This window comes from Myxocyprinus asiaticus, chromosome 6, assembly GCF_019703515.2.
Source record: "Myxocyprinus asiaticus isolate MX2 ecotype Aquarium Trade chromosome 6, UBuf_Myxa_2, whole genome shotgun sequence".
In the NCBI taxonomy this organism is placed as follows: Eukaryota; Metazoa; Chordata; class Actinopteri; order Cypriniformes; family Catostomidae; genus Myxocyprinus; species Myxocyprinus asiaticus.
This window is the reverse complement of record NC_059349.1, coordinates 10,511,420-10,533,937: the sequence shown is the minus strand read 5'-3', so window position 1 is coordinate 10,533,937 and position 22,518 is coordinate 10,511,420. Positions and strand designations below refer to the sequence as shown.

The 22,518-nt window shown below is 37.4% G+C and overlaps 2 protein-coding genes across 2 annotated transcripts; one reads left to right on the top strand and one right to left on the bottom strand.

Annotated features, from left to right (window-relative positions):
* The first annotated feature begins 7,344 nt into the window (after positions 1-7,344).
* On the top strand, positions 7,345-14,570 carry iba57 (iron-sulfur cluster assembly factor IBA57). The gene is given in 4 exon segments (XM_051699573.1): positions 7,345-7,810; positions 11,308-11,660; positions 14,007-14,222; positions 14,225-14,570. Coding segments are annotated over 4 exon segments (1,089 nt in total). The 5' UTR covers positions 7,345-7,460; the 3' UTR covers positions 14,395-14,570.
* A 767-nt stretch (positions 14,571-15,337) lies between these two features.
* Positions 15,338-22,476, bottom strand: jmjd4 (jumonji domain containing 4). The gene is given in 8 exon segments (XM_051700045.1): positions 15,338-15,391; positions 17,200-17,343; positions 18,171-18,438; positions 20,279-20,401; positions 20,518-20,554; positions 20,557-20,682; positions 20,798-20,879; positions 22,399-22,476. Coding segments are annotated over 8 exon segments (912 nt in total).
* Positions 22,477-22,518: the final 42 nt, after the last annotated feature.

Here is a 22,518-nt window from a genome sequence, read left to right as displayed (position 1 = left end):
TTTTCACAATAAGTTGCTGGAATTTTTCTATCAGATTTAGATCAGGGCTTTGTGATGGCCACTCCAGTACCTTGACTTTGTTGTCCATAAGCCATTTTGCCACATCTGTGGAGGTATGCTTGTGGTCATTGTCCATTTGGAAGACCTATTTGCAACTGAACTTTAACTTCCTGGCTGATGGCTTGAGATTTTGATTCAATATGTCCACATAATTTTACTTCCTCATGATTTCATCTATTTTGTGAAGTGCACCAGTCCCTCCTGCAGCTAAGCAACCCACAACATGATACTGCCACCCCCATGCTTCACAGTTGGGATGGTGTTCTTCGGTTTGCAAGCCTCACCTTTTTTCCTTCAAACATAACAATGGTCATTACTGCCAAAACGTTTTCATTTAACCAGACCAAAGGAAATTTCTCCAAAAAGTAAGATCTTTGTCCCCATGTGCACTTGCAAACTGTAGTCAGGCTTTTTTATGGTGGTTTTAGAGCATTGGATTCTTCCTTGCTGAGCAGCCTTTCAAGTTATGTTGATAAAGGACTTGTTTTACTGTGGATATAGATACTTGTCTACCTGTTTCCTCCAGCATCTTCACAAGGTCCTTTGCTGTTGTTCTGGGATTGATTTGCACTTTTCGTAGCAAACTACATTCATCACTAGGAGTCAGAATGCATCTCCTTCCTGAGCGGTATGATGGCTGTGTGGTCCAATGGTGTTTATGCTTGAGTACTTGACACTTGTTTGTACAGATGAACGTGGTACCTTTAGGTGTTTGGAAATTGCTCCCAAGGATGAACCAGACTTGTGGAGGTCCACAATTTTTGGCTGATTTCGTTTGATTTTCCCATGATGTCAAGCAAAGAGGCACTGAGTTTGAAGGTAGGCCTTAAAATACATCCACAGGTACACCTCCAATTGACTCCAATTAGCCAATCAGAAGCTAATTGACTAATTGCCTTAAGGCTTGACATAAGTATTTTTAAAGAAATCAGGTGAGTTCTCTGTTTGCTACAGAAAAAGAAAATTTCTCATAAAGCAAATATAATAGGAATACATGCACTGAATTATGTCTTGGTTAACATTAAACTAAATCTGATATACCTCAGATTCAAAAACACTGCAAAATGCAATTCTACCATGTATTGCAGATAGTGTGTATAGGCAATTGTAATTTGCACTATTCATTATGTCACCTGAAATTCACTCTGCTTTGCTCATGATCAAAATTCAAACATCACCAGCTAACAGTTTAAGGCTGATTTCTATGTTTATGTTTAAGGAGGATTTTAAAGAAAAAAAGTTTTGATTCCAAAAAGTAAACAAAATCTAGTTTTAAAGAATAGATCAAAACAGATTTAAACTTTTAGGGGTGGTTTCCCGGACAGGGATTAACATTAGTCTTAGACAAAAATGCACATTTAAACTGGACTAATTGAAATAACATTTCTCAGACATGGTTTAAAATAGTCTCAGACTTTCCCTAATCTTGATTTTTAAAGTCTGATTTCCAGAAGGAGGATCAGAGCTAGTCTAAGTAAAGGAATAATTTAAACTTGGCCAGAGGCAGGTTTAACTTCAGATTAACTGATGTTGGCCTCCAGGTTGACCTTGGCAACAGAGGAAAGTGGATTACCTGGACTATTTCAATGATGATGAAAGAGCACCACCAAGACCAGACAGAAGGGCAATTATAGACAGGAGCAACCCACTGAATGATTTTGATTAAATCAATTTTCGTGACCGTTTTCGTGTACAAACAAAATGCAGCTGACATAATTTGTTTGCTTGAACCAAAGCTTTCATCTCACTCTTTTAGGGGAAGGCCTATTCCTTCTTCCCTGCAAGTACTGATCACCTTTAAGTATTTGGCATGTGGAACATTCCATCGTGAAATAGGAGATTTGTGTGGCATAAGTGAACCAACTGTGTGCAAAATAGTCCACGAAGTCTGCAATGCTATATGTGAACTGAAAGATAACTACATCAAGTTCCCTGATGCTGCTGCCCAAGCCATCTACAAGCTGGAGTTCTATGAATATGGTAAATTCCCTGGAGTCATTGGCTATATTGACGGACGTCATGTTCCCATAAAGTGTCCCTCTACAACAGATGCTGAAGAGTACAGAAATCATAAAAACTGGTTCTCAATGAATGTACAAGGTGTGTGCACTCCCACTATGCAGTTTTCCAACATTGTTGCACGTTGGAAAGGTGCAACTCATGACTCAAGGATTTTCCAAAACTCCTCTTTGTATGCTCAGTTGGAAGGAGGCCAACACAATGGAATCATACTTGGTGACATTGGGAATGCTCAGACCAACTTCTTGTTCACCCCCTATCTTCATGCAGTCACACCTGAGCAACAGCGGTGCAACCAAGCTCACATATGCACTAGAGGTCTAGTGAAGCACATGTTTGGTGTTTGGAAGAGCCGTTTCCAATGTCTCAGAAACACATTGCGCTTTGAACCAAGAGGATGCTGTATTGTGATAATTGCAACAGCAGTACTTCACAATTACATCAAACAGTGTGGCTGGCCAGATCCTGAAGTAGATGACAATGACCCAGAGATTCCCATAGTTGAGGCCAACAATGACAGATATGGACTTGCCTGCAGAGATGCTTTTGCTTTGCAGCATTTCTCACAAAGAAACTATAATAATTGAAAACACTTTTTTTCTTTTCTTTTTTTAATTTTTCTTTCAGAAACGGACATGCCAGGACCCTAAACTGGACAGTGTTGACACTGGTGCTGCTTCATGTTTCTCTCCTCCTCCTTCATAGCTAACTCAACATGAAGTATTTTATTTCTTCTTTTAAATACTTTAATTTGTGCTCATGAAATTTCATGGCCAGTTTCTCATGTTTGGTCAGTCTCTTGGTCCTCCGGCCCAGATTAGTGACATCATCTTCCCTCCTGGCTGCTTCAGATGTAGTGGGCTGACCTGCATCCTGTCTCAGGCCATCCAAGCTCTGGTGATCAACTGGAAAACATTGTATTGATGCATTAAAGAACAATATTTAAGTTGTGTTTATTAAATGTTTTTGTTATGGGAGTATACGAGATAATGGAGAGAATTACATATTCCCTGAATTGTGAGGATGGCACATGCTGAATGAATGCTGCCTACCAAATGAGGACTGGACCGGCGCCCCATCTGAACTGTCCAGATGGTCATCATCGGGGATACATTCCAGGGGTTGCTGGCTATCGATAAGCGCAGTCAACAAGTCTCCTAGGTCATTAGTCTCTGGTCTTTCTGGAGGTCTACCACCAGTTTTGAAACGCTCCCTACGAGCAACAGCATTTGTCTTCTTTAACTGTATTTTTATGTTTTTCCAGAGGATCTTAAAAAGATGACAATTTTGAAATTATGTTAGTACTTATTATACTGTTTGTTACATTTCTAGATCACAAATATATTTAGGTCCCACTGTGTTGTGTTACACAAAACAAACTTTTCAAGGTGACTGATTTGTAAAAGTGGGCCAATTTAATAAATACAGTATCTTACCTGAAGTTGTTGGACTGTCCTTTCACTTTCTTTTTCATTTGAGTTGAATTCATTGCAAATTTTACTCCAGGCATTCTTTTTCTTGTTTTCAGTTGATGAGTCATGGTGTTTGTTCTCAATAATTGGGTGGTTTGACACAATTTGCTTCAAGAGATTTTTTTCAAATTCACAGAAATTCTTTGAATGTTTTCTTTTACCTTTGTCCACTGTTTGGTTGGATGATTTACTCCAGTTCCACACAATGCTACTGTTTGTTAGGGTTCCATCTCTGGTTTTCCAAATGTCCTCACGTCAGCACTATGTGCGCATCATTAAACTAATCAGGCTTCACAAAGAGTAGCTGATTAGTCCTTATTTACCTTAGTCTGTGACTCCCTAGTCTAGAAGTAATTAATCTCAAGTTAAGAAATGTCTCAAAAAGCCATTTTTTTAGTCTGGATTCATTTAAGTAGAATTAGCATAGTGTGTCTTTTCAATTACTTATTCCTAATTACTATAAGTGTTGAACATTTTACATTTGCCAGAATGTCTCCCTCACCCAGACATTTGACTGTTCTCAACAATAATTTATCAAAATCAGATCAATTCTTCATTGAACTTTCTTTCCTAAGAGTTTAAAACACACTTTCAATTAATTAATTTCGTATTTATGTGTACAATCTGGATTTGTTAATGATCAGGGATGCAAAATCATGAGAGGTGAAAAAGAAGAGAAAGTCATAGCAAGTTTTCTATTTTTTTCAGTTTTTGTAATGTTGTTGTATTCAAAACTTTTTTTTCTTAAATGATTAAGGTTTAAGTACCATTCACCTGGGGGATGGGTAATTTTTTTTCAGCTTCAATATGGAACAGAACAACATACAGGACGTCCTGGCTAAAATAGTACAGTTCGTATTTGCAACCATGCAAACTCGGGGATTTCTATGTCGTACCAGGTGTTATTTGCACATGCGACAGTAGAAGATGCTCCTGACTCAAGTGAGTCACGAGAGAGAACCCGAATAGAACGTGCATCTAAACCGTCTCTCACTCTAAACAAACAGCTGTCTGTATCACTTTATGTCAGGAAAATTCACTATTTCTTTTGTCAGAAATTGTAATCCTAAACTTGTAATCCTGAAAGTAATCCCAATGTTTTTAAAGTAACTGTAATCTGATTGTGATTGTTTTTAATGTAACTGTAATGGATTACAGTTACCTAATTTTTTTGTATCCTGCTTACCTAACGTCGTTACAATTAATCCGTTACTCCCCAAGACTACGATTACATCACATAAGAGGCAGCCTGTAGGAAGTCCCCTCGTGGACACGCTTTGGAGAGCAACCGAAAGTAAATAATTATTACCACTGGAGTCCTATGGATTACTTTTACTACGATTGTCTGTGCTTTTTTTGAGCTTTAAAGTGCTGATCACCATTCACTTGCATTACGTACAGGTGCATCTCAATAAATTAGAATGTCGTGGAAAAGTTCATTTATTTCAGTAATTCAACTCAAATTGCGAAACTCGTGTATTAAATAAATTCAATGCACACAGACTGAAGTAGTTTAAGTCTTTGGTTCTTTTAATTGTGATGATTTTGGCTCACATTTAACAAAAACCCACCAATTCACTATCTCAAAAAATTAGAATATGGTGACATGCCAATCAGCTAATCAACTCAAAACACCTGCAAAGGTTTCCTGAGCCTTCAAAATGGTCTCTCAGTTTGGTTCACTAAGCTACACAATCATGGGGAAGACTGCTGATCTGACGGGTGTCCAGAAGACAATCATTGACACCCTTCACAAGGAGGGTAAGCCACAAACATCCATTGCCAAAGAAGCTGGCTGTTCACAGAGTGCTGTATCCAAGCATGTTAACAGAAAGTTGAGTGGAAGGAAAAAGTGTGGAAGAAAAAGATGCACAACCAACCGAGAGAACCGCAGCCTGTCAAGCAAAATCGATTCAAGAATTTGGGTGAACTTCACAAGGAATGGACTGAGGCTGGGGTCAAGGCATCAAGAGCCACCACACACAGACGTGTCAAGGAATTTGGCTACAGTTGTCGTATTCCTCTTGTTAAGCCACTCCTGAACCACAGACAATGTCAGAGGCGTCTTACCTGGGCTAAGAAGAAGAAGAACTGGACTGTTGCCCAGTGGTCCAAAGTCCTCTTTTCAGATGAGAGCAAGTTTTGTATTTCATTTGGAAACCAAGGTCCTAGAGTCTGGAGGAAGGGTGGAGAAGCTCATAGCCCAAGTTGCTTGAAGTCCAGTGTTAAGTTTCCACAGTCTGTGATGATTTGGGGTGCAATGTCATCTGCTGGTGTTGGGTCATTGTGTTTTTTGAAAACCAAAGTCACTGCACCCGTTTACCAAGAAATTTTGGAGCACTTCATGCTTCCTTCTGCTGACCAGCTTTTTAAAGATGCTGATTTCATTTTCCAGCAGGATTTGGCACCTGCCCACACTGCCAAAAGCACCAAAAGTTGGTTAAATGACCATGGTGTTGGTGTGCTTGACTGGCCAGCAAACTCACCAGACCTGAACCCCATAGAGAATCTATGGGGTATTGTCAAGAGGAAAATGAGAAACAAGAGACCAAAAAATGCAGATGAGCTGAAGGCCACTGTCAAAGAAACCTGGGCTTCCATACCACCTCAGCAGTGCCACAAACTGATCACCTCCATGCCACACCGAATTGAGGCAGTAATTAAAGCAAAAGTAGCCCCTACTAAGTATTGAGTACATATACAGTAAATGAACATACTTTCCAGAAGGCCAACAATTCACTAAAAATGTTTTTTTATTGGTCTTATGATGTATTCTAATTTTTTTGAGAGTGAATTGGTGGGTTTTTGTTAAATGTGAGTCAAAATCATCACAATTAAAAGAACCAAAGACTTAAACTACTTCAGTCTGTGTGCACTGAATTTATTTAATACACGAGTTTCACAATCTGAGTTGAATTACTGAAATAAATGAACTTTTCCACGACATTCTAATTTATTGAGATGCACCTGTATATGGACTTAGAGCTGAAATATTCTTCTAAAAATCTTCATTTGAGTTCTGCAGAAGAAAGAAATTCATACACATCTGGAATGGCATGAGGGTGAGTAAACGATTAGACAATTTTCGTTTTTGAGTGAACTTTAAACCTTTAAACACCTTTTATTGGCTTATTGACATGACAGGAGTCTTCATCTAATCTGAGTGTACATAATTTATCATATTTCTAAAAATATGCTATTTATGTCTTTATGTGTAAAACTTTTTTAAATAGCAAAAAGAGTGCACCTTTAAGGTTATACATATGTGCGCCTGATGGATTGTCCGAGATTTTCAGTCTGTACACCCCCATCTCATATGACCAAGCATAATCAAATTTTTCTATTTTAAATTTTCAACCTAATGTCAGTTTACAGCATCTCTGCAGAGAATGGGATATTACCACAGACAATAACTTTCACTCATCTCTCAATGCGTATACTAACATAAATACGTTTAAATTGTACAGTAAATACAATTAATAGAAGCTATGAGAAAGTGGATTATGAATATACAGTGACTAGTTAAGATCATAACTAATGTTTTTTTAAATTAAAGTTATACTGTGTGAATATATATATAATAACTTGAAGCACCTTTAACGGTGAAGGCGTGGCTTATAAATAATACTTACATGACGTTACTTTCGGCCTACATGCTTTACTACGGCGAAGCCTTGCCTCATGAATATTAATATAAGTTAGTGATTGGAAGCTACAAACAACTTCCGCAACGACCTAATTAATATTTATAAGGTAAACCTACGCCATAGTAGGCTTTGAAATGCTGCACAGGAACAGTAAGCGCATTGCACGACGGGAAGCAAAATAGAAGGCGAAAAGACAGAATAACTCAAACTCGTCTCGTTTTTGGGAACTTCAAGCTTTCCATTCACGCTGTGGTTAACAATAATGCATAAGGTGGCAGTGTTTGGCAGTGCTGTAAGGGTGCTCGTGACAGGATCAAGCGGGCTCCATGCGCAGTGTTTCCTGCTGACCTCTTGTTTGAGACATGAAAGTGTGTCCAGAACTCCTATCAGAAAACACAGTCAAGATCAGCCCAAACACACTGCAGGACACTTGACCTGTTACAGCTTACCGCACAGGACTCTCATCAGTATATCTGGACATGACACGAACTCTTTTCTTCAAGGAATTATCACCAATGACATGACTCTTCTGGGAGAGGATGGACTTATAGCCATGTATGCGCATATGCTCAATGTTCAAGGCAGGACACTGTATGACATAATCATTTACAGGTAATATATGAGTTTGTTTGAATGTGATATGCAAACTAGCATTGCATTAATGTAATTTTAATTTTATAGGCGCTGGAATTATGAATAAGTGGAGTGAGATTTTTATCTAATGTCACTGCCCCACCTTGTTTGTTTGTTTGTATTGTAAATAAAAAAAAATAAAAATAAAAACAAATTATATACATATATACATACACTGGCGGCCAAAAGTTTGGAATAATGTAAAATTTCACTGTTTTGGAAGTAAATTGGTACTTTAATTCACCAAAGTGGCATTCAACTGATCACAAAGTATAGTCAGGACATTACTGATGTAAAAAAACAGCACCATCACTATTTGAAAAAAGTCATTTTTGATAAAATCTAGACAGGCCTCATTTCCAGCAGCCATCACTCCAACACCTTTTCCTTGAGTAATCAAGATAAATTGCTAATTTGAAACTAGAAAATCACTTGCCATTATATCAAACACAGTTGAAAGCTATTTGGTTCATTAAATGAAGCTTAACATTGTCTTTGTGTTTGTTTTAGAGTTGCCACTGTATGCAATAGACTGACATGTGTTAAGGTCAATATTAGATAAAAATGGCAAAAAAGAAACAGCTTTCTCTAGAAACTCATCAGTCAATCATTGTTTTGAGGAATGAAGGCTATACATTGCTTGAAATTGCCAGAAAACTGAAGATTTCATATAAAGGTGTACACTACAGTCTTCAAAGACAAAGGACAACTGGCTCTAACAAGGACAGAAAGAGATGTGGAAGGCCAGATGTACAACTAAACAAGAGGATAAGTACATCAGAGTCTCTAGTTTGAGAAATAGTTACCTCACATATCCTCAGCTGACAGCTTCATTGAATTCTACCCGCTCAACACCAGTTTCATGTACAACAGTAAAGAGAAGACTCAGGGGTGCAGGCCTTATTAGGGATGCACCGATACCACTTTTTCTCTTCTGATTCCGAATATCGGAAATCTCAGTATCGGCCAATACCAATCCCAATCCGATACGAGTGTTTTTTTGCATAATCAGTTTAGAATATCTTTACATTATTGTGTGGAACTAATTGGGTGTACTCTTTTAATATGTAAAGAAACACAAACCTCTAACTACACATTATTTCAGTATAAATGTATAGCTTATTAAGAAACACTTTATTGTTCACTAGTATACTGGATAATGTAGCAACAAAATTAACAGTGATTCATGTATAAGTCTTCAGTAGAAAAGAAGCCAGTTTTCTTTGCAAAACATTTTCAACTTGTATCTGGACTTTCTTTTTTGTTCAATTTAGTTGTAAGACATCAGTCCACTTTTCATTCACACAGTTATTTATTGGAACCCATTCAACTTAAATGATAACAATATCTGTAAACATATAATGATAATAACAAGTTATTATTATTTCTGTTATGTACCTTTAACTTTAAAACCCTTAGGCTTTTATTTGGACATTCTGTCCTGTCACTGTTTGTAGGCAAGTTCACAGTAGTTTAATTCGATTCTCATTCAAATTCTTGTAAAATGCTCCTCCGTTGCAGTTCTAATTGCATATTATAAGTGAACCGAACTGTTGAGCATCTACATCTGAGATGTTGTTTGTGAGTAGCGCTCAAATATTGCGCACCGCGTGAAGGCTAATAATAGCTGTGAGTGCCTCACCAGCCTGTGCGTCGTGCTTGTGTGTATGTGTGTGTGTGTGTGTGTGTGTGTGTGTCAACAGAGCAGTACCATTCACTAATGCGCTGGCGCTGCACGTGCAAATTATAAATGTACTTATTAAACACAGCCTTTTGTGATTCACAGAGCTATCACACGTCTTCAAGTGGCTTTGAATAAAATGCACGAGTTATATGAACAACTTTAATTGTGTTTAGTTTTTTTTTTTTTTTTTGGAGCTTGACAGTAATGAACATGACTAACACAGTATCGGATTTGGATTGGGCTCATCGGACCGATACTCGATCTGTCTGAAAATGTCATTATCGGAGCCAATACCGATCCAGGTATGGGATCGTGCATCCTAGACCTTATGGGAAGAATTGCAAAGAAAAAGCCACTTTTGAAACAGAAAAACAAAAAGAAAAGGTTAGAGTGGGCAAAGAAACAGACATTGGACAACAGATAAATGGAAAAGAGTGTTATAGATCTTAACCCCATTGAGCTTTTGTGGGATCAGCTGGACTGTAAGGTGCGTGAGAAGTGCCCGACAAGACAGCCACATCTATGGCAAGTGCTACAGGAAGTGTGGGGTGAAATGTCACCTGAGTATCTGGACAAACTGACAGCTAGAATGCCAAGGATCTGCAAAGCTGTCATTGCTGCACATGGAGGATGCAAATTCTTTGAAGTAGATTAAGAAGTTCTGAAAAAAAAATTATTATATACTATACATTGTGATCAGTTGAATGCCACTTTAGTGAATAAAAGCACCAATTTCTTTCCATAAGAGCAAAATCTGTACATTATTCCAAACTTTTGGCCACCAGTGTGTGTGTGTGTGTGTGTGTGTGTGTGTGTGTGTGTGTGTGTGTGTGTGTATATATATATATATATATATATATATATATATATATACACACACATGTATATATATACATGCATACATACATGCAGGTTAAGTCAGAAGTTTACATACACCTTAGCCAAATACATTTAAACTCAGTTTCTCACAATTCCTGACATTTAATCATTGAAAACATTCCCTGTCTTAGGTCAGTTAGGATCACTACTTTGTTTTAAGAATGTGAAATGTCAGAATAATAGTAGTGATTTATTTCAGCTATAGAATGAATTTGCACCCACATCCATTTCCCCAGTAAGAGTCCCAGGAGAAAGGGTACAGAATGCATCTCCTTCTTGAGCAGTATGATGGCTGCATACCTCCAAAGTTGTGGCAAAATGGCTGAAGGACAACAAAGTGAAGGTATTGGAGTGGCCATCACAAAGCCCTGAACTCAATCCAATAGAAAATTTGTGGGCAGAACTGAAAAAGCGTTTGCGAGCAAGGAGGGCTACAAACCTGACTCAGTTACACCAGTTCTGTCTGGAGGAATGGGCCAAAATTCCAGCAACTTATTGTAAGAAGCTTGTGGAATGCTACCCGAAACATTTGACCCAAGTTAAACAATTTAAAGGTAATGCTACCAAATACTAACAAAGTGCTTGTAAACTTCTGCCCCACTGGGAATGTGATGAAAGAAATAAAGCTGAAATAAATCATTCTCTCTACTATTATTCTGACATTTCACATTCTTAAAATAAAGTAGTGATCCTAACTGACCTAAGACAGGGAGTGTTTAAATGTATTTGGCTAAGGTGTATGTAAACTTCTGACTTCAACTGTATATAATGTCCAAATAATAATAATAACAACAGCAAGGCATAATTACTTAATTTAAATAATTTAAAATAATTTTATAAATTGTTGGTGAAAACAGCTGTGTTGTTCATTCATTGTATGCTATGTATGATTGGAACTTTTTTTGTTGTTTAGTTTGAAAGACAACCCAAGTGGAATTAATGGTGTGCTTCTGGAGTGTGACAGCACTGTACAGAACTCCATTATACGACATCTGAAAGTGTACAAGATACGTCGCAAAGTGAACATCAGCCACTGTCTGAGTCTCTCGCTTTGGGCTTTGTTTCCTCAAAATAAAGATGCAGTGCTGGGAAAGTCAAAGCCAGATGTTACTGCAGCAGACAAAGTATTGTTGTTGGAACAAGACCCAAGAACTGAACTCATGGGCTGGAGAATGATCACTAATAGTGAGGTTAATCCAATGGAGATCATCTCAGCCTGTCAACAGGGCAACACTGAAGAATACCACAGACACCGCTATGAAATTGGTATTAAACACACGGATATTGCACTTTGTTGTGAACATAAACATGGAGTAATTCTGTCTTCTGAAAGTTTATTTGGGTAGTTGACAGACATGTTAAGTAGCTTGAACTAGTGATAGTCCAATATATTTTAATAGGATGATATTTGGCAATTTTCACATTATATGACGATTAACTGAAGTGGTCATTCCGCCAAGTATCATGTTCTTTCAAAATCTACCAATAGCCTTGACACTAAATAATGTAAATGCACAGTTTTCAAATATTTAAAAGTGAATTTTTTGAAAATATTGGGCGAAATAAGTGTTCATTCAAATTCAGTGATTATTTTTATGCTTAATTTTGTATCTTAATTTCTATAAATATCTTGTATTATAATATTTATATATCGACCTCCCTTCTCTCTTGATATTGACATTGGCCATAAAAACTGATTTGTTGGCCACTATCTAAAACTACTTTAAAGAACAATTTCCTTTTTAAAAAAAAAAAATAATTATGCATTGTGTTATCTATATTAATTGATAGACTACATTGAATGTTTGTATGTTTAAAAAAATGTTTGTTACACAACAGGACTATTTAAGTGAAATGCTAAAATATTACATAAAATGGTTATATGCCCTTTCCCTTATATACACAAGTTTAAAGCCAAAATCTAGTGATGGACGATACCACTTATTTTCTTTTCAATCCAATACCAATAATTTCAAGTCCAATATTGTCAATACCGATACCAATACTTCTATTACATTTTTTTTATTTTTTTATTTTTTTTTGTTTTGATTTAATGAGTAATTTAAAAGATTATTTTTAGTCATAATTTGTCATTTTGTGAACCTAAACAGAAAATTACTAGACTTCTGTTTTGTTTACCCTTACAAAAATGTACCATTTCACTACAGTAACTATAGTTTAACCATAGTATTTAGTTACTAGTAAAAAACAAGGTTACTACAATATTACTTTAGTAAAACCATGGTTAACTGTTTTATTTAATTATTTATTAACAACAATTACCCACAAACTCATAAGAAATGTCACCTTTAGATATGTTTTTATTTCAGCGTGAATTTACTCCAGAAGCTGTTTCTCTGATTTTCTATCATTACCTCTACAAGGCACTGATCCCTCTTGTTTGAACGAGCCTTGTGATGGCACAAGCGCTTGTCTGCTTGTGTTTTTCAGCATGCATGTTAAGATGAGCAGAAGAAGAAATAGTTCCCATCCTGCACAGATCAATATTTAAATAAAATCCTCCTCCTTGCTCAGTCAATCTCCACTTTAACTTTCACATTCTTCTTGTGTTTTGGGTGATTCACATTCTTCATGCAAACTGGGCAGGTGAATACCCGATCACCTGATCAGGGACACTTAAATATTGATCTGTTTCTCACCCACACCTATCATATCACTTCTGAAGACATGGATTTAACCACTGGAGTCTTATTGATTACTTTTATATGGCCTTTAAGTGCTTTTTGGAGCTTCAAAGTTTTGGCCACCATTCACTTGTATTGCAAAACCAACAGAGCTGAAATATTTTTCTAAAAATCTTCATTTGTGTTCTGAAGAAGAAAGACAGTTGTATCTGGGATGGCATGAAGGTGAGTAAATGATGAGAGAATTTACATTTTTGGGTGAACTATCCCTTTAATGGTCTCAGGAACCCTTATTTCACATGAAGAAAGACCTTTTGAGATTCTGTGTTTCTTCATTCTGTCATCTCGGGCCTGACACAGGGCTCCTATGTGTCACTGCGTGTCATTTACACTGCGTGTATGAACCCACAACAAAAAATAACATTTGCCGTTACACGACTGTTAAATTAAAGTGAAACTGGAGTGCTTTAAATTCACTAAAATACTCATATTTTTGCGCTAGTTTGGTGGAACCTCCGCAGCAGATTGTGCGTGCATCACAGCGCTTCAAGTCCGGTTCAGAAGCGGTTAATCTTCATGCGCTCTTCAGGAGCTGCACTCAGTGCAGTCCACGGTGTGAGGCTCAGTGAGACGGACAGAGTTCATTTGAATGAGACACTCAAATATGCCGTTCATTCCCTTATTTGGACAGTAAAATGTGATTGAAATTTAAAGTGCACAATAATCGTGGTTATTTTAGATAACCTCAGTTAGATCAAATAACCGCAATCAGGCGATTATTTAATAATGGCGACAGGCCTGTCAACCACCCATTTTGCTCTTTTGACTGATCAATTATAAACATTCTTTCACTTTTTTTAATCTTCTAAGTGTGAATCAGATTTTAAATACTGATTTTGAATGTGCTGAAAGCTTACTTTGTGATAATTTCTTTAATCAAACCTCTAGTTTGCGTTTGCTTCTATAGGACTTCCTGAGGGAGTCAAAGATCTCCCACCAGGTGAGGCCCTTCCGCTGGAGTCTAACCTGGTCTTCATGCAGGGAATCAGCTTCAGCAAGGGCTGCTACATTGGACAGGAACTAACTGCCAGAACTCACCACACTGGTGTAATACGGAAGCGCCTAATGCCTGTGACCATATCTGCCCCTGCTGAGAACTTGGACCAAGGGGCTGCTCTGGAGACTGAGGGGGCAAACCAGCAGGAAAGTACAGGGCAGGAATTGGCAAGCTGGGCTTGAGCCTTGTACGCTTGGCTCATGCCAAAGAGCCCCTCAAAATTAAATCCTCTGATGACATGACAGTGACTCTACAGGCTAGTGTGCCTGACTGGTGGCCAAAAAACACGAAAGATTAATGAAGGGTTAATCAGCAAGTCAGATTAGCAGTCCTATTATATATGTTTTTAATAGCCCATAAGACTGCTGTAATTGCACTGAAAACATTTATTTAGATTTTGAGTCAATTTATAACTATTTTAACTGAATCACTACAGCTTTTTTTCAGATATGTTGGTTGAAAATAAAATTTCTGAAACACATTTTTGTTGTCATTCATCTTCTTAGTTGTAATCTCCAAGTGCACCTGTTAAATTCCTCTTCCGGGTGAGTTTATATTTATTACGACGTCACACAAGTAGCCTAAACATAAAAACAATGGACAACCTGACAAGGCATCAGTTTTACACAGTTAAACAACCTGCTCTATTTATACATGGTATCTTACAAATAATTCATTTTCGTAAAGCAAACCGTAAAGGGTGATATATTAGCTTTGCATATTTTGACTATAAGATCTGTCGTACGCAGCATCTTAATATGATTGAAATACAGCAATGGAAATGTAAGTACATTTTAAAAGATAATTCACTACCATCTACTTCTATGACATGCCTCCTCCAATGTCACAACTCTGGTATCATTAAGCGTGTTTGTTTACATGCACAGCAATATGCTGACAACTATTAAAAGTCAGATTATTAAAGAAAACCGACAATATGCTGATTACTCCCAAAAAATCAGCTTATTTAAAAACAATCTGACAAAGCAAGAAAACCGTGTTTACATGAGATTTGAAATAATCGAGTTATTCTCTGCTTTTGACGTAAAAAGGTAAACAGTCATGCGCACAACACCTGAGCGCATTGGGTAAGCTGGTAAGAACGTGAGTAAAGGTGTTTACGTGTATAGTGAAACTGGGGTCATGGGCAAAAATTAGGAATGTCATAAAATACCGATATATTGATTATTGATTGGCATGTTATTTTCTCGATAAGTTTTTGAGGCATTAATATATTAACATTAGCCGACGTTTAATTCCCCATAATTGATTCCAGTACATGATTTCATGATCAACTAAAATGGAATAAAATTTACAATGTATTATTCAAAATTATAAACTCAGCCAAAAAAGAAACGTCCCTTTTTTAGGACACTGTATATTAAAGATAATTTTGTAAAAATCCAAATAACTTTACAGATCTTTATTGTTAAGGGTTTAAACAATGTTTTCCATGCTTGTTCAATGAACCATTCAATGAACATGCACCTGTGGAACGGTCGTTAAGACACTAACAGCTTACAGATGGTAGGCAATTAAAGTCACAGTTATAAAAACTTAGGACACTAAAGAGACCTTTCTACTGACTCTGAAAAACACCAAAAGAAAGATGTCCAGGGTCCCTGCTCATCTGCGTGAACGTGCCTTAGGCATGCTGTATGGAGGCATGAGGACTGCAGATGTGGCCAGGGCAATAAATTGCAATGTCCGTACTGTGAGATGCCTAAGACAGTGCTACAGGGAGACAGGAAGGACAGCAGATCGTCCTCGCAGCGGCAGACCACGTGTAACAACACCTGCACAGGATCGGTACATCTGAATATCACACCTGCGCAACAGGTACAGGATGGCAACAACAACTGCCCGAGTTACACCAGGAATGCACAATCCCTCCATCAGTGCTCAGACTGTCCGCAATAGGCTGAGAGAGGCTGGACTGAGGGCTTGAAGGCCTGTTGTAAGGCAGGTCCTTACCAGACATCACCGGCAACAATGTCGCCTATGGGCACAAACCCATCTTCGCTGGACCAGACAGGACTGGCAAAAAGTGCTCTTCACTGACGAGTCGTGGTTTTGTCTTACCAGGGGTGATGGTTGGACTTGTGTTTATTGTCAAAAGAATGAGCGTTACACCGAGGCCTGTACTCTGGAGCGGGATCAATTTGGAGGTGGAGGCTCCGTCATGGTCTGGGGCGGTGTGTCACAGCATCATCGGACTGAGCTTGTTGTCATTGCAGGCAATCTCAATGCTGTGCATTACAGGAAAGACCTCCTCCTCCCTCATGTGGTACCCTTCCTGCAGGCTCATCCTGACATGACCCTCCAGCATGAGAATGCCACCAGCCATACTGTTCGTTCTGTGTGTGATTTCCTGCAAGACAGGGATGTCAGTGTTCTGCCATGGCCAGCGAAGAGCCCAGATCTCAATCCCATTGCGCACGTCTGGGATCTGTTGGATCGGAGGGCTAGGGCTAGGGCCATTCCCCCCAGAAATATCCGGGAACTTACAAGTGCCATGGTGGAAGAGTGGGGTAACATCTCACAGCAAGAACTGGCCAATCTGGTGCAGTCCATGAGGAGGAGATGCACTGCAGTACTTAATGCAGCTGGTGGCCACACCAGATACTAACTGTTACTTTGTTCAGGGACACATTATTCCATTTCTGTTAGTCACATGTCTGTGAAACTTGTTCAGTTTATGTCTTAGTTGTTGAATCTTTTTATGTTCATACAAATATTTTCACAAGCAGTTGAAAGTGAGAGGACGTTTCTTTTTTTTTGCTGAGTTTATTTACAGTGGTGCAAACAAGTATTTGGACACTTTAGCCACACTTAAAAATCTGTGAATCAGATATGTGGCATTTATTTTGTCTGCTTGTTAAATGTGAATGGAACATTTCGAAAATAGCAGGGGAAAAAAAGTTAGTTCTGAGAAAAGGTAAAGCATCATTTGTTTTCAAATGTCACTTGGTTTGATGTTTTGATATCTAATGTAATGACATTCATTTTTTTTTTTAAAGTGTCCAGATACATTTGGGGACACTGTATAAATGTTCAGTTAAAACTTCCCACCTAAAAACTAAAGCTGAAAATAAAATAATACCTGAAAATGCTGATGCCAGGTGTCCAGAGTATCACGCCAATCCCCAATCTCTCTCTGGACAGAGGAAAGTTCTTCCTGGAAAAACTGCCACATGATGTCTAGATTAAAGCCATTCAACCAGTTATGATTAATTGAGATAGTATACTCTTATTAAGAGATGTTTTATAATTTGAAAAACAAATAAGGCTAAAAATTTCGCAACATGGATAAATAAGTTTTTGCTTGTAGATGACAAAAAGAATTGTAAATTACAAATTATTACCTTTAATTTTGCTTAAAGAACATTAAGCCTATTTTTTTTTTTAGCCTATAAATATATTTTTTCTTTGCATTGTAAAGTTTTAATTGCAAGCACATTTGCCCAAATTCTCATTTCTGTCATGTGTCCAGAATCTCCAGATGTTTTACTTTAGAGTTTTTTGTTGTTGTATTTTTGATTATTCACAAATGTGATTCTCATTACTACAAAATACTGCTATTTGTTACTGTATTACACACACACACACACACACATATATATATATATATATATGATTTATTATTTATTATTATTATTATTTATTTTTTGCATTATAGTAATGAGAATTTTTGGGAACATTTTGCTATTGTCATGAAAATAATGTCACAATGTAAAACAATCTTAATGATCCTAAAATAGGTTTTATTTTATTTTAGCAAAATACAATTTCTTATTTCTTTATTTTGCTTTTGGGGTGAAATATGAATCAGACATGCTCTTGAAAGGTTTTGTGAGTTTCATTAAGTACAGACCAGCAAAGCATCTTAATCTAATGCAGCAAATTAAATTTTGAAAGTAATATTTAAAAATAAATAAAAATAAAATATATAAGATATATAACATAAATAAATAGAATCACAATAGTACAAAAACATCAAACATGCTTACTGTATGTTCTAGTACATATAACATATCTGCAGTACTTTTGAACACCATTAAAAACTTTACTTACCAAATTGTAAACTTGATGATGCCAACCACTTGGTACAAAGATGATCTCTCCAGTTTCTTGAATGATCTCAATAGGCTGACAAGCCTCTTCAAACTGTGAGTATAGACCTTTGTCTTTAAGTACAGGAGCAGTTAAATCATAGGCCAGGTTGCCAGGACAGTCTCTGAGGAACTCCTCTTGACCTGGAGGATACAGGAGCCATTTCTTACGTCCACAGATATTTGCAGGCCAACTGTAAGAGTGAAACACATCTACATGGAAAGGTGTCCTGTAGACAAGCATGAGCTTCATACTTGTAAAAATAATAAACACGACATATTTCACCAAATACTAATGCAATTTCTTATGTATTAGCTGAATATAAAAGATTTAACAGAAATTGCAAAACAATATAAAACATTCATTACATTACAATATAACTTTATGTTTGCCAAGTGGCAATTTAGTTAATAAAATAGACACAGTAAGACTGAGCATGTGCAAAAGTTTGGGCAGCTTTCCAATTGATCAAATATTGTTAGAATTCTTTTTTTGTGACATTAGAAGGTAATTCCACAGCTTAAATTCCTAGATTTTGCATATTAAACAAATGTGAGCTTCTCTGAGAAGAAAATAAAAATTACTGACTTTTACAAATCAGGGAAAAGCAATATAAATACAGTATATCTAAATGTTACATGCTGGTGATTTACATGATCCAAAATGGCATTAACCCCTTAAACTCTATGGACCTACCGGCAGGTCCACTGGGGTGCGCTATAACTTTAAAGTCTCCGGATACATAAGTCAGCATATGGGGTATCATTTCAGTGCTTAGAATCTGAACTTTTCATGGAATACCATCAATTTTGCATTTATTTTACATAAAATAACAAAATAAGGCCTGAAAACATCCGTGTCACAAATAAGCGCCACCTAGAGGTAATGTGGTAGAAATATTAATGTGACTATAAAAGTCTTTCATATATCACTTAAATGGACAAGTCATATATCAAATGAAAGCTCTCAGGAATGTGACTATACAGTTTATTTTGTTGCCCTTATACCATAGGTCAAAAGATGTTCAAAATAATCAGAAAGGGAAATTTGATTTCTGTAAAACATCAAATAAGTAGCGATCAATGGAGCTGTAAGTCCCAAGTAGCCAAAAACGTAATATCTGCTTTTATCTTAGGCAATATTCTACAAAATTGGCCATTTTTTTTTACTTGTCTGTGAGCTTGCTTGGGTGAATAATCCAATGTTATCTCTAACATGTCCGGATCAAAATATGCAGTTTTGCAGGAAAAACATGCTTAACAAATCATCAGAGCAATATGTTTTCAACAATTGGTGATAAAAAAATATTTGCAAAGGGCAGAACCTCAGATTTCTAATGACATGTAGATTGAGCTTCAAGTCCACTCAGAGGCCGAGATATTTGATGAAACAATGAGGGTGGTGCATGAACTGAAAATTAGACTGAATATCTACGGACGAGCACATCTGTGAGGACTAAAATGTGTTATAGCACCACCTACATTTCAGATCTGTATATTGTGATGGAAAGTGATAGAGAAAAAATTATTTTTCCTCTTACTTGCTGCCATCTAGAGGAATAAAATACATCTTTTTAAAGGGAGATGGAGTAAAAGAACCAGAGTCACATGCTTACAAATTTAGGACAAAAAATAAAAAATAAAGAATAAAAAAATAGGATTGTCATCATAAGATTGTAAACATAAACAATATTTTGCATTAATAATTGGAGTCTTTTTTTTTTTTTTGGGTGGTGTGGGGTGGGGTGGGGTGGGGGGTGTTCATGAAAAAATTAGACCAATTTTTTGCAATTAGCATGTGTGAATAGTGAGCTCGCACAAAGATAATTACAATTTCATGTGCAAAGTAACTGTGTATTATAATCTACTGATCTTAAAGCTGAAGTGTGTAATTTCTGCACCAAAAAAGTTGAAAAAGCCATGCTTTAAGTCTGTTTATCGTGGAGGCATTAACTTCATTCCACTTGAAAATCCAACAAAACAAGTAATTTGGCAAGGAGTGCCCAAACTCTTGCAAACCATACTCTAATATATTGCATATAAATATATTATACTGCTATTGATTCATACCATGATCCTTTAGGTCCCATGTAGACAAATCAATACTCATCCACTTCAATTGTGTACCAATATTCATTCAGCCAATCAGAGAAGTAAATTGTGGTCTTGTAAGTGTTGTGGTCAGGAAAGTTCCTAGAGACAAAAACAAAATGTGTCAAAGCAATTATCATGTGTCACAACCAAAATGAGTATTTATTGCACAGCAGTATGTTAAATAGCTTATGGTACATGTTTTTAAAGAGCTTTACCTATGCATATGCCAGTCCTTCAGGTATAAACATGTCCATGTGAAGAATGTCCATTCTGTACGTACTCTCTACAGTACTGAAATAACTCCTTGAAAGTCATGATTTGCTTGGGATTGGCATTGTATTCTTTTGCATTGCAGTTTGCAACAGGAACATGAGTCTTATCTGCAGAAATGCAAGTATTGGGTTATTTATTTAAGAAGCCATGCTTTCTGAGTGAGAAAATAAGTAACTTGTAAATAACGCATGACATACAATGAGATTAACTTTCTTGACTCACCAAATTCATGCAAAAGTCTTTTAAAATTAGGTTTTCCCTCTTCTGTAACCCAGCTTTTCCTGCAGTTCCAGTCCTCTGTGAACTTTTTTGGAAAACATGCACAGATGGTTTGGGTTCAATTAGTTCATGAGGAATATGGTGTATGGTATTTCTTTCTCTATGAACTCAGTGAAATGAGAGGAGTGCTGCTGCTGTATCTGTCTCGGCATTTTGACCAAACTACAGCAGTTATGAAAGGTTTCCCTGTCCATGACATGTCAGAATGGAGCTCAGCAGCACTGCAAATTTGCAAACACGAATCTTTCACATGCTATATAATGTATGATACATGATAAAAACTTGAGAATGTATGTCTAAGCTAATGTCAACATTTAAGGGTGTTGTATCAATTTGTGTTCCCCGTCGGAATCTGTTTCCCCCTAGCCCCGATAGGGTATGGGGTTATGGTTAATGGTAGGAAGGGTAGTGTAGGTTAGGGTTAGGGTAGGTAGGGTAGGTTATGGTTAGGGTAGGTAGGGTAGTGTAGGTTAGGTTAGGGTTAGTGTAGGGCAGGTTATGGTTAGGGTAGCTTGGGTAGGTTAGGGTTAGGGTAGGGTAGGGTAGGTTAGGATTAGGGTAGGTTACGTGATGCGATGGGTCACAGTAGGGTAGGTTATTGTTATGGTAGGTAGGTTAGTGTAGGTTAGGGTAGGTGGGGTAGGGTAGGGTAGGTTATGGTTAGGGTAGTGTAGTGTAGGTTGAACACTCCAATTATGTTAAATTCTCTTTCTCTGCCCGTCCAACCAGGTGGGTTGTGTTTCAAGGCCATAGAAAGTATACTCCCTACTGTCCGGACCTTGAAAGTGCGAATACAACATCTTAGGAGAATTCCCTTTCTAATGTAATACTCATGTTGTTTTAAACGTGACTTAAGAGCATCTTTTCCCTGATATACATTTTTGGACAGGGTCTACATCTAATGGCATACACTATGTTAGGTGTATTCAACGTGATGCGATGGGTCACAGGTAAGGGTAGGGTAGGTTATGGTTAGGGTAGTGTAGGTTAAGGTTAGGGTAGGTAGGGTAGTGTAGGTTAGGGTTAAGATAGGTTGGTTAGGGTTAGGGTATGTAGCTAGTGTAGGTTGGGTTTAGGGTAGGGTAGGGTAGGTTAAGGTTAGGGTTGTGCAGGTTAGGGTAGGTAGGGTAGGGTATGTTATGGTTAGGGTAGGTACGGTAGTGTAGGGTAGGTTAGTGTTAGGGTAGGTAGGGTACGGTAGGGTTGGAAAGGGTTAGGCTTAGGTTTGTGCATGGGGAACACATTCTGACAGTGGAGAATGTTACCATCAGATACTGTTCCCCCCATAAATATCTGCTGGGGGAAACAGATCCTGACTGGGAAACAGAGTTCGACACAGCAAATGGCAACAACTAGCACACACTACAGCGGCCTCATGTCTCCTTTTTTGACAGGTTATAAGCGCAACCAATAATTCGACGGTGAAACGACGCGATTAAATGCAATTACAATATTTTGTTATACACAATATACAATATAGTTTTTCCAAGTCGCAAATAATTGTGGTTTTTCTTCTAAAGGTTGTGTCAAGGCTAGCGAGTTGCCCATCGGAAGAAATACTTGTGCGCACCAATACGGTTACTATCTGTGTTCGTGTGTGACGGATGCTCATTGGGGTTCATGTGTGATAAAGATGTTAATTGTAATATATTTTTTGAATCATC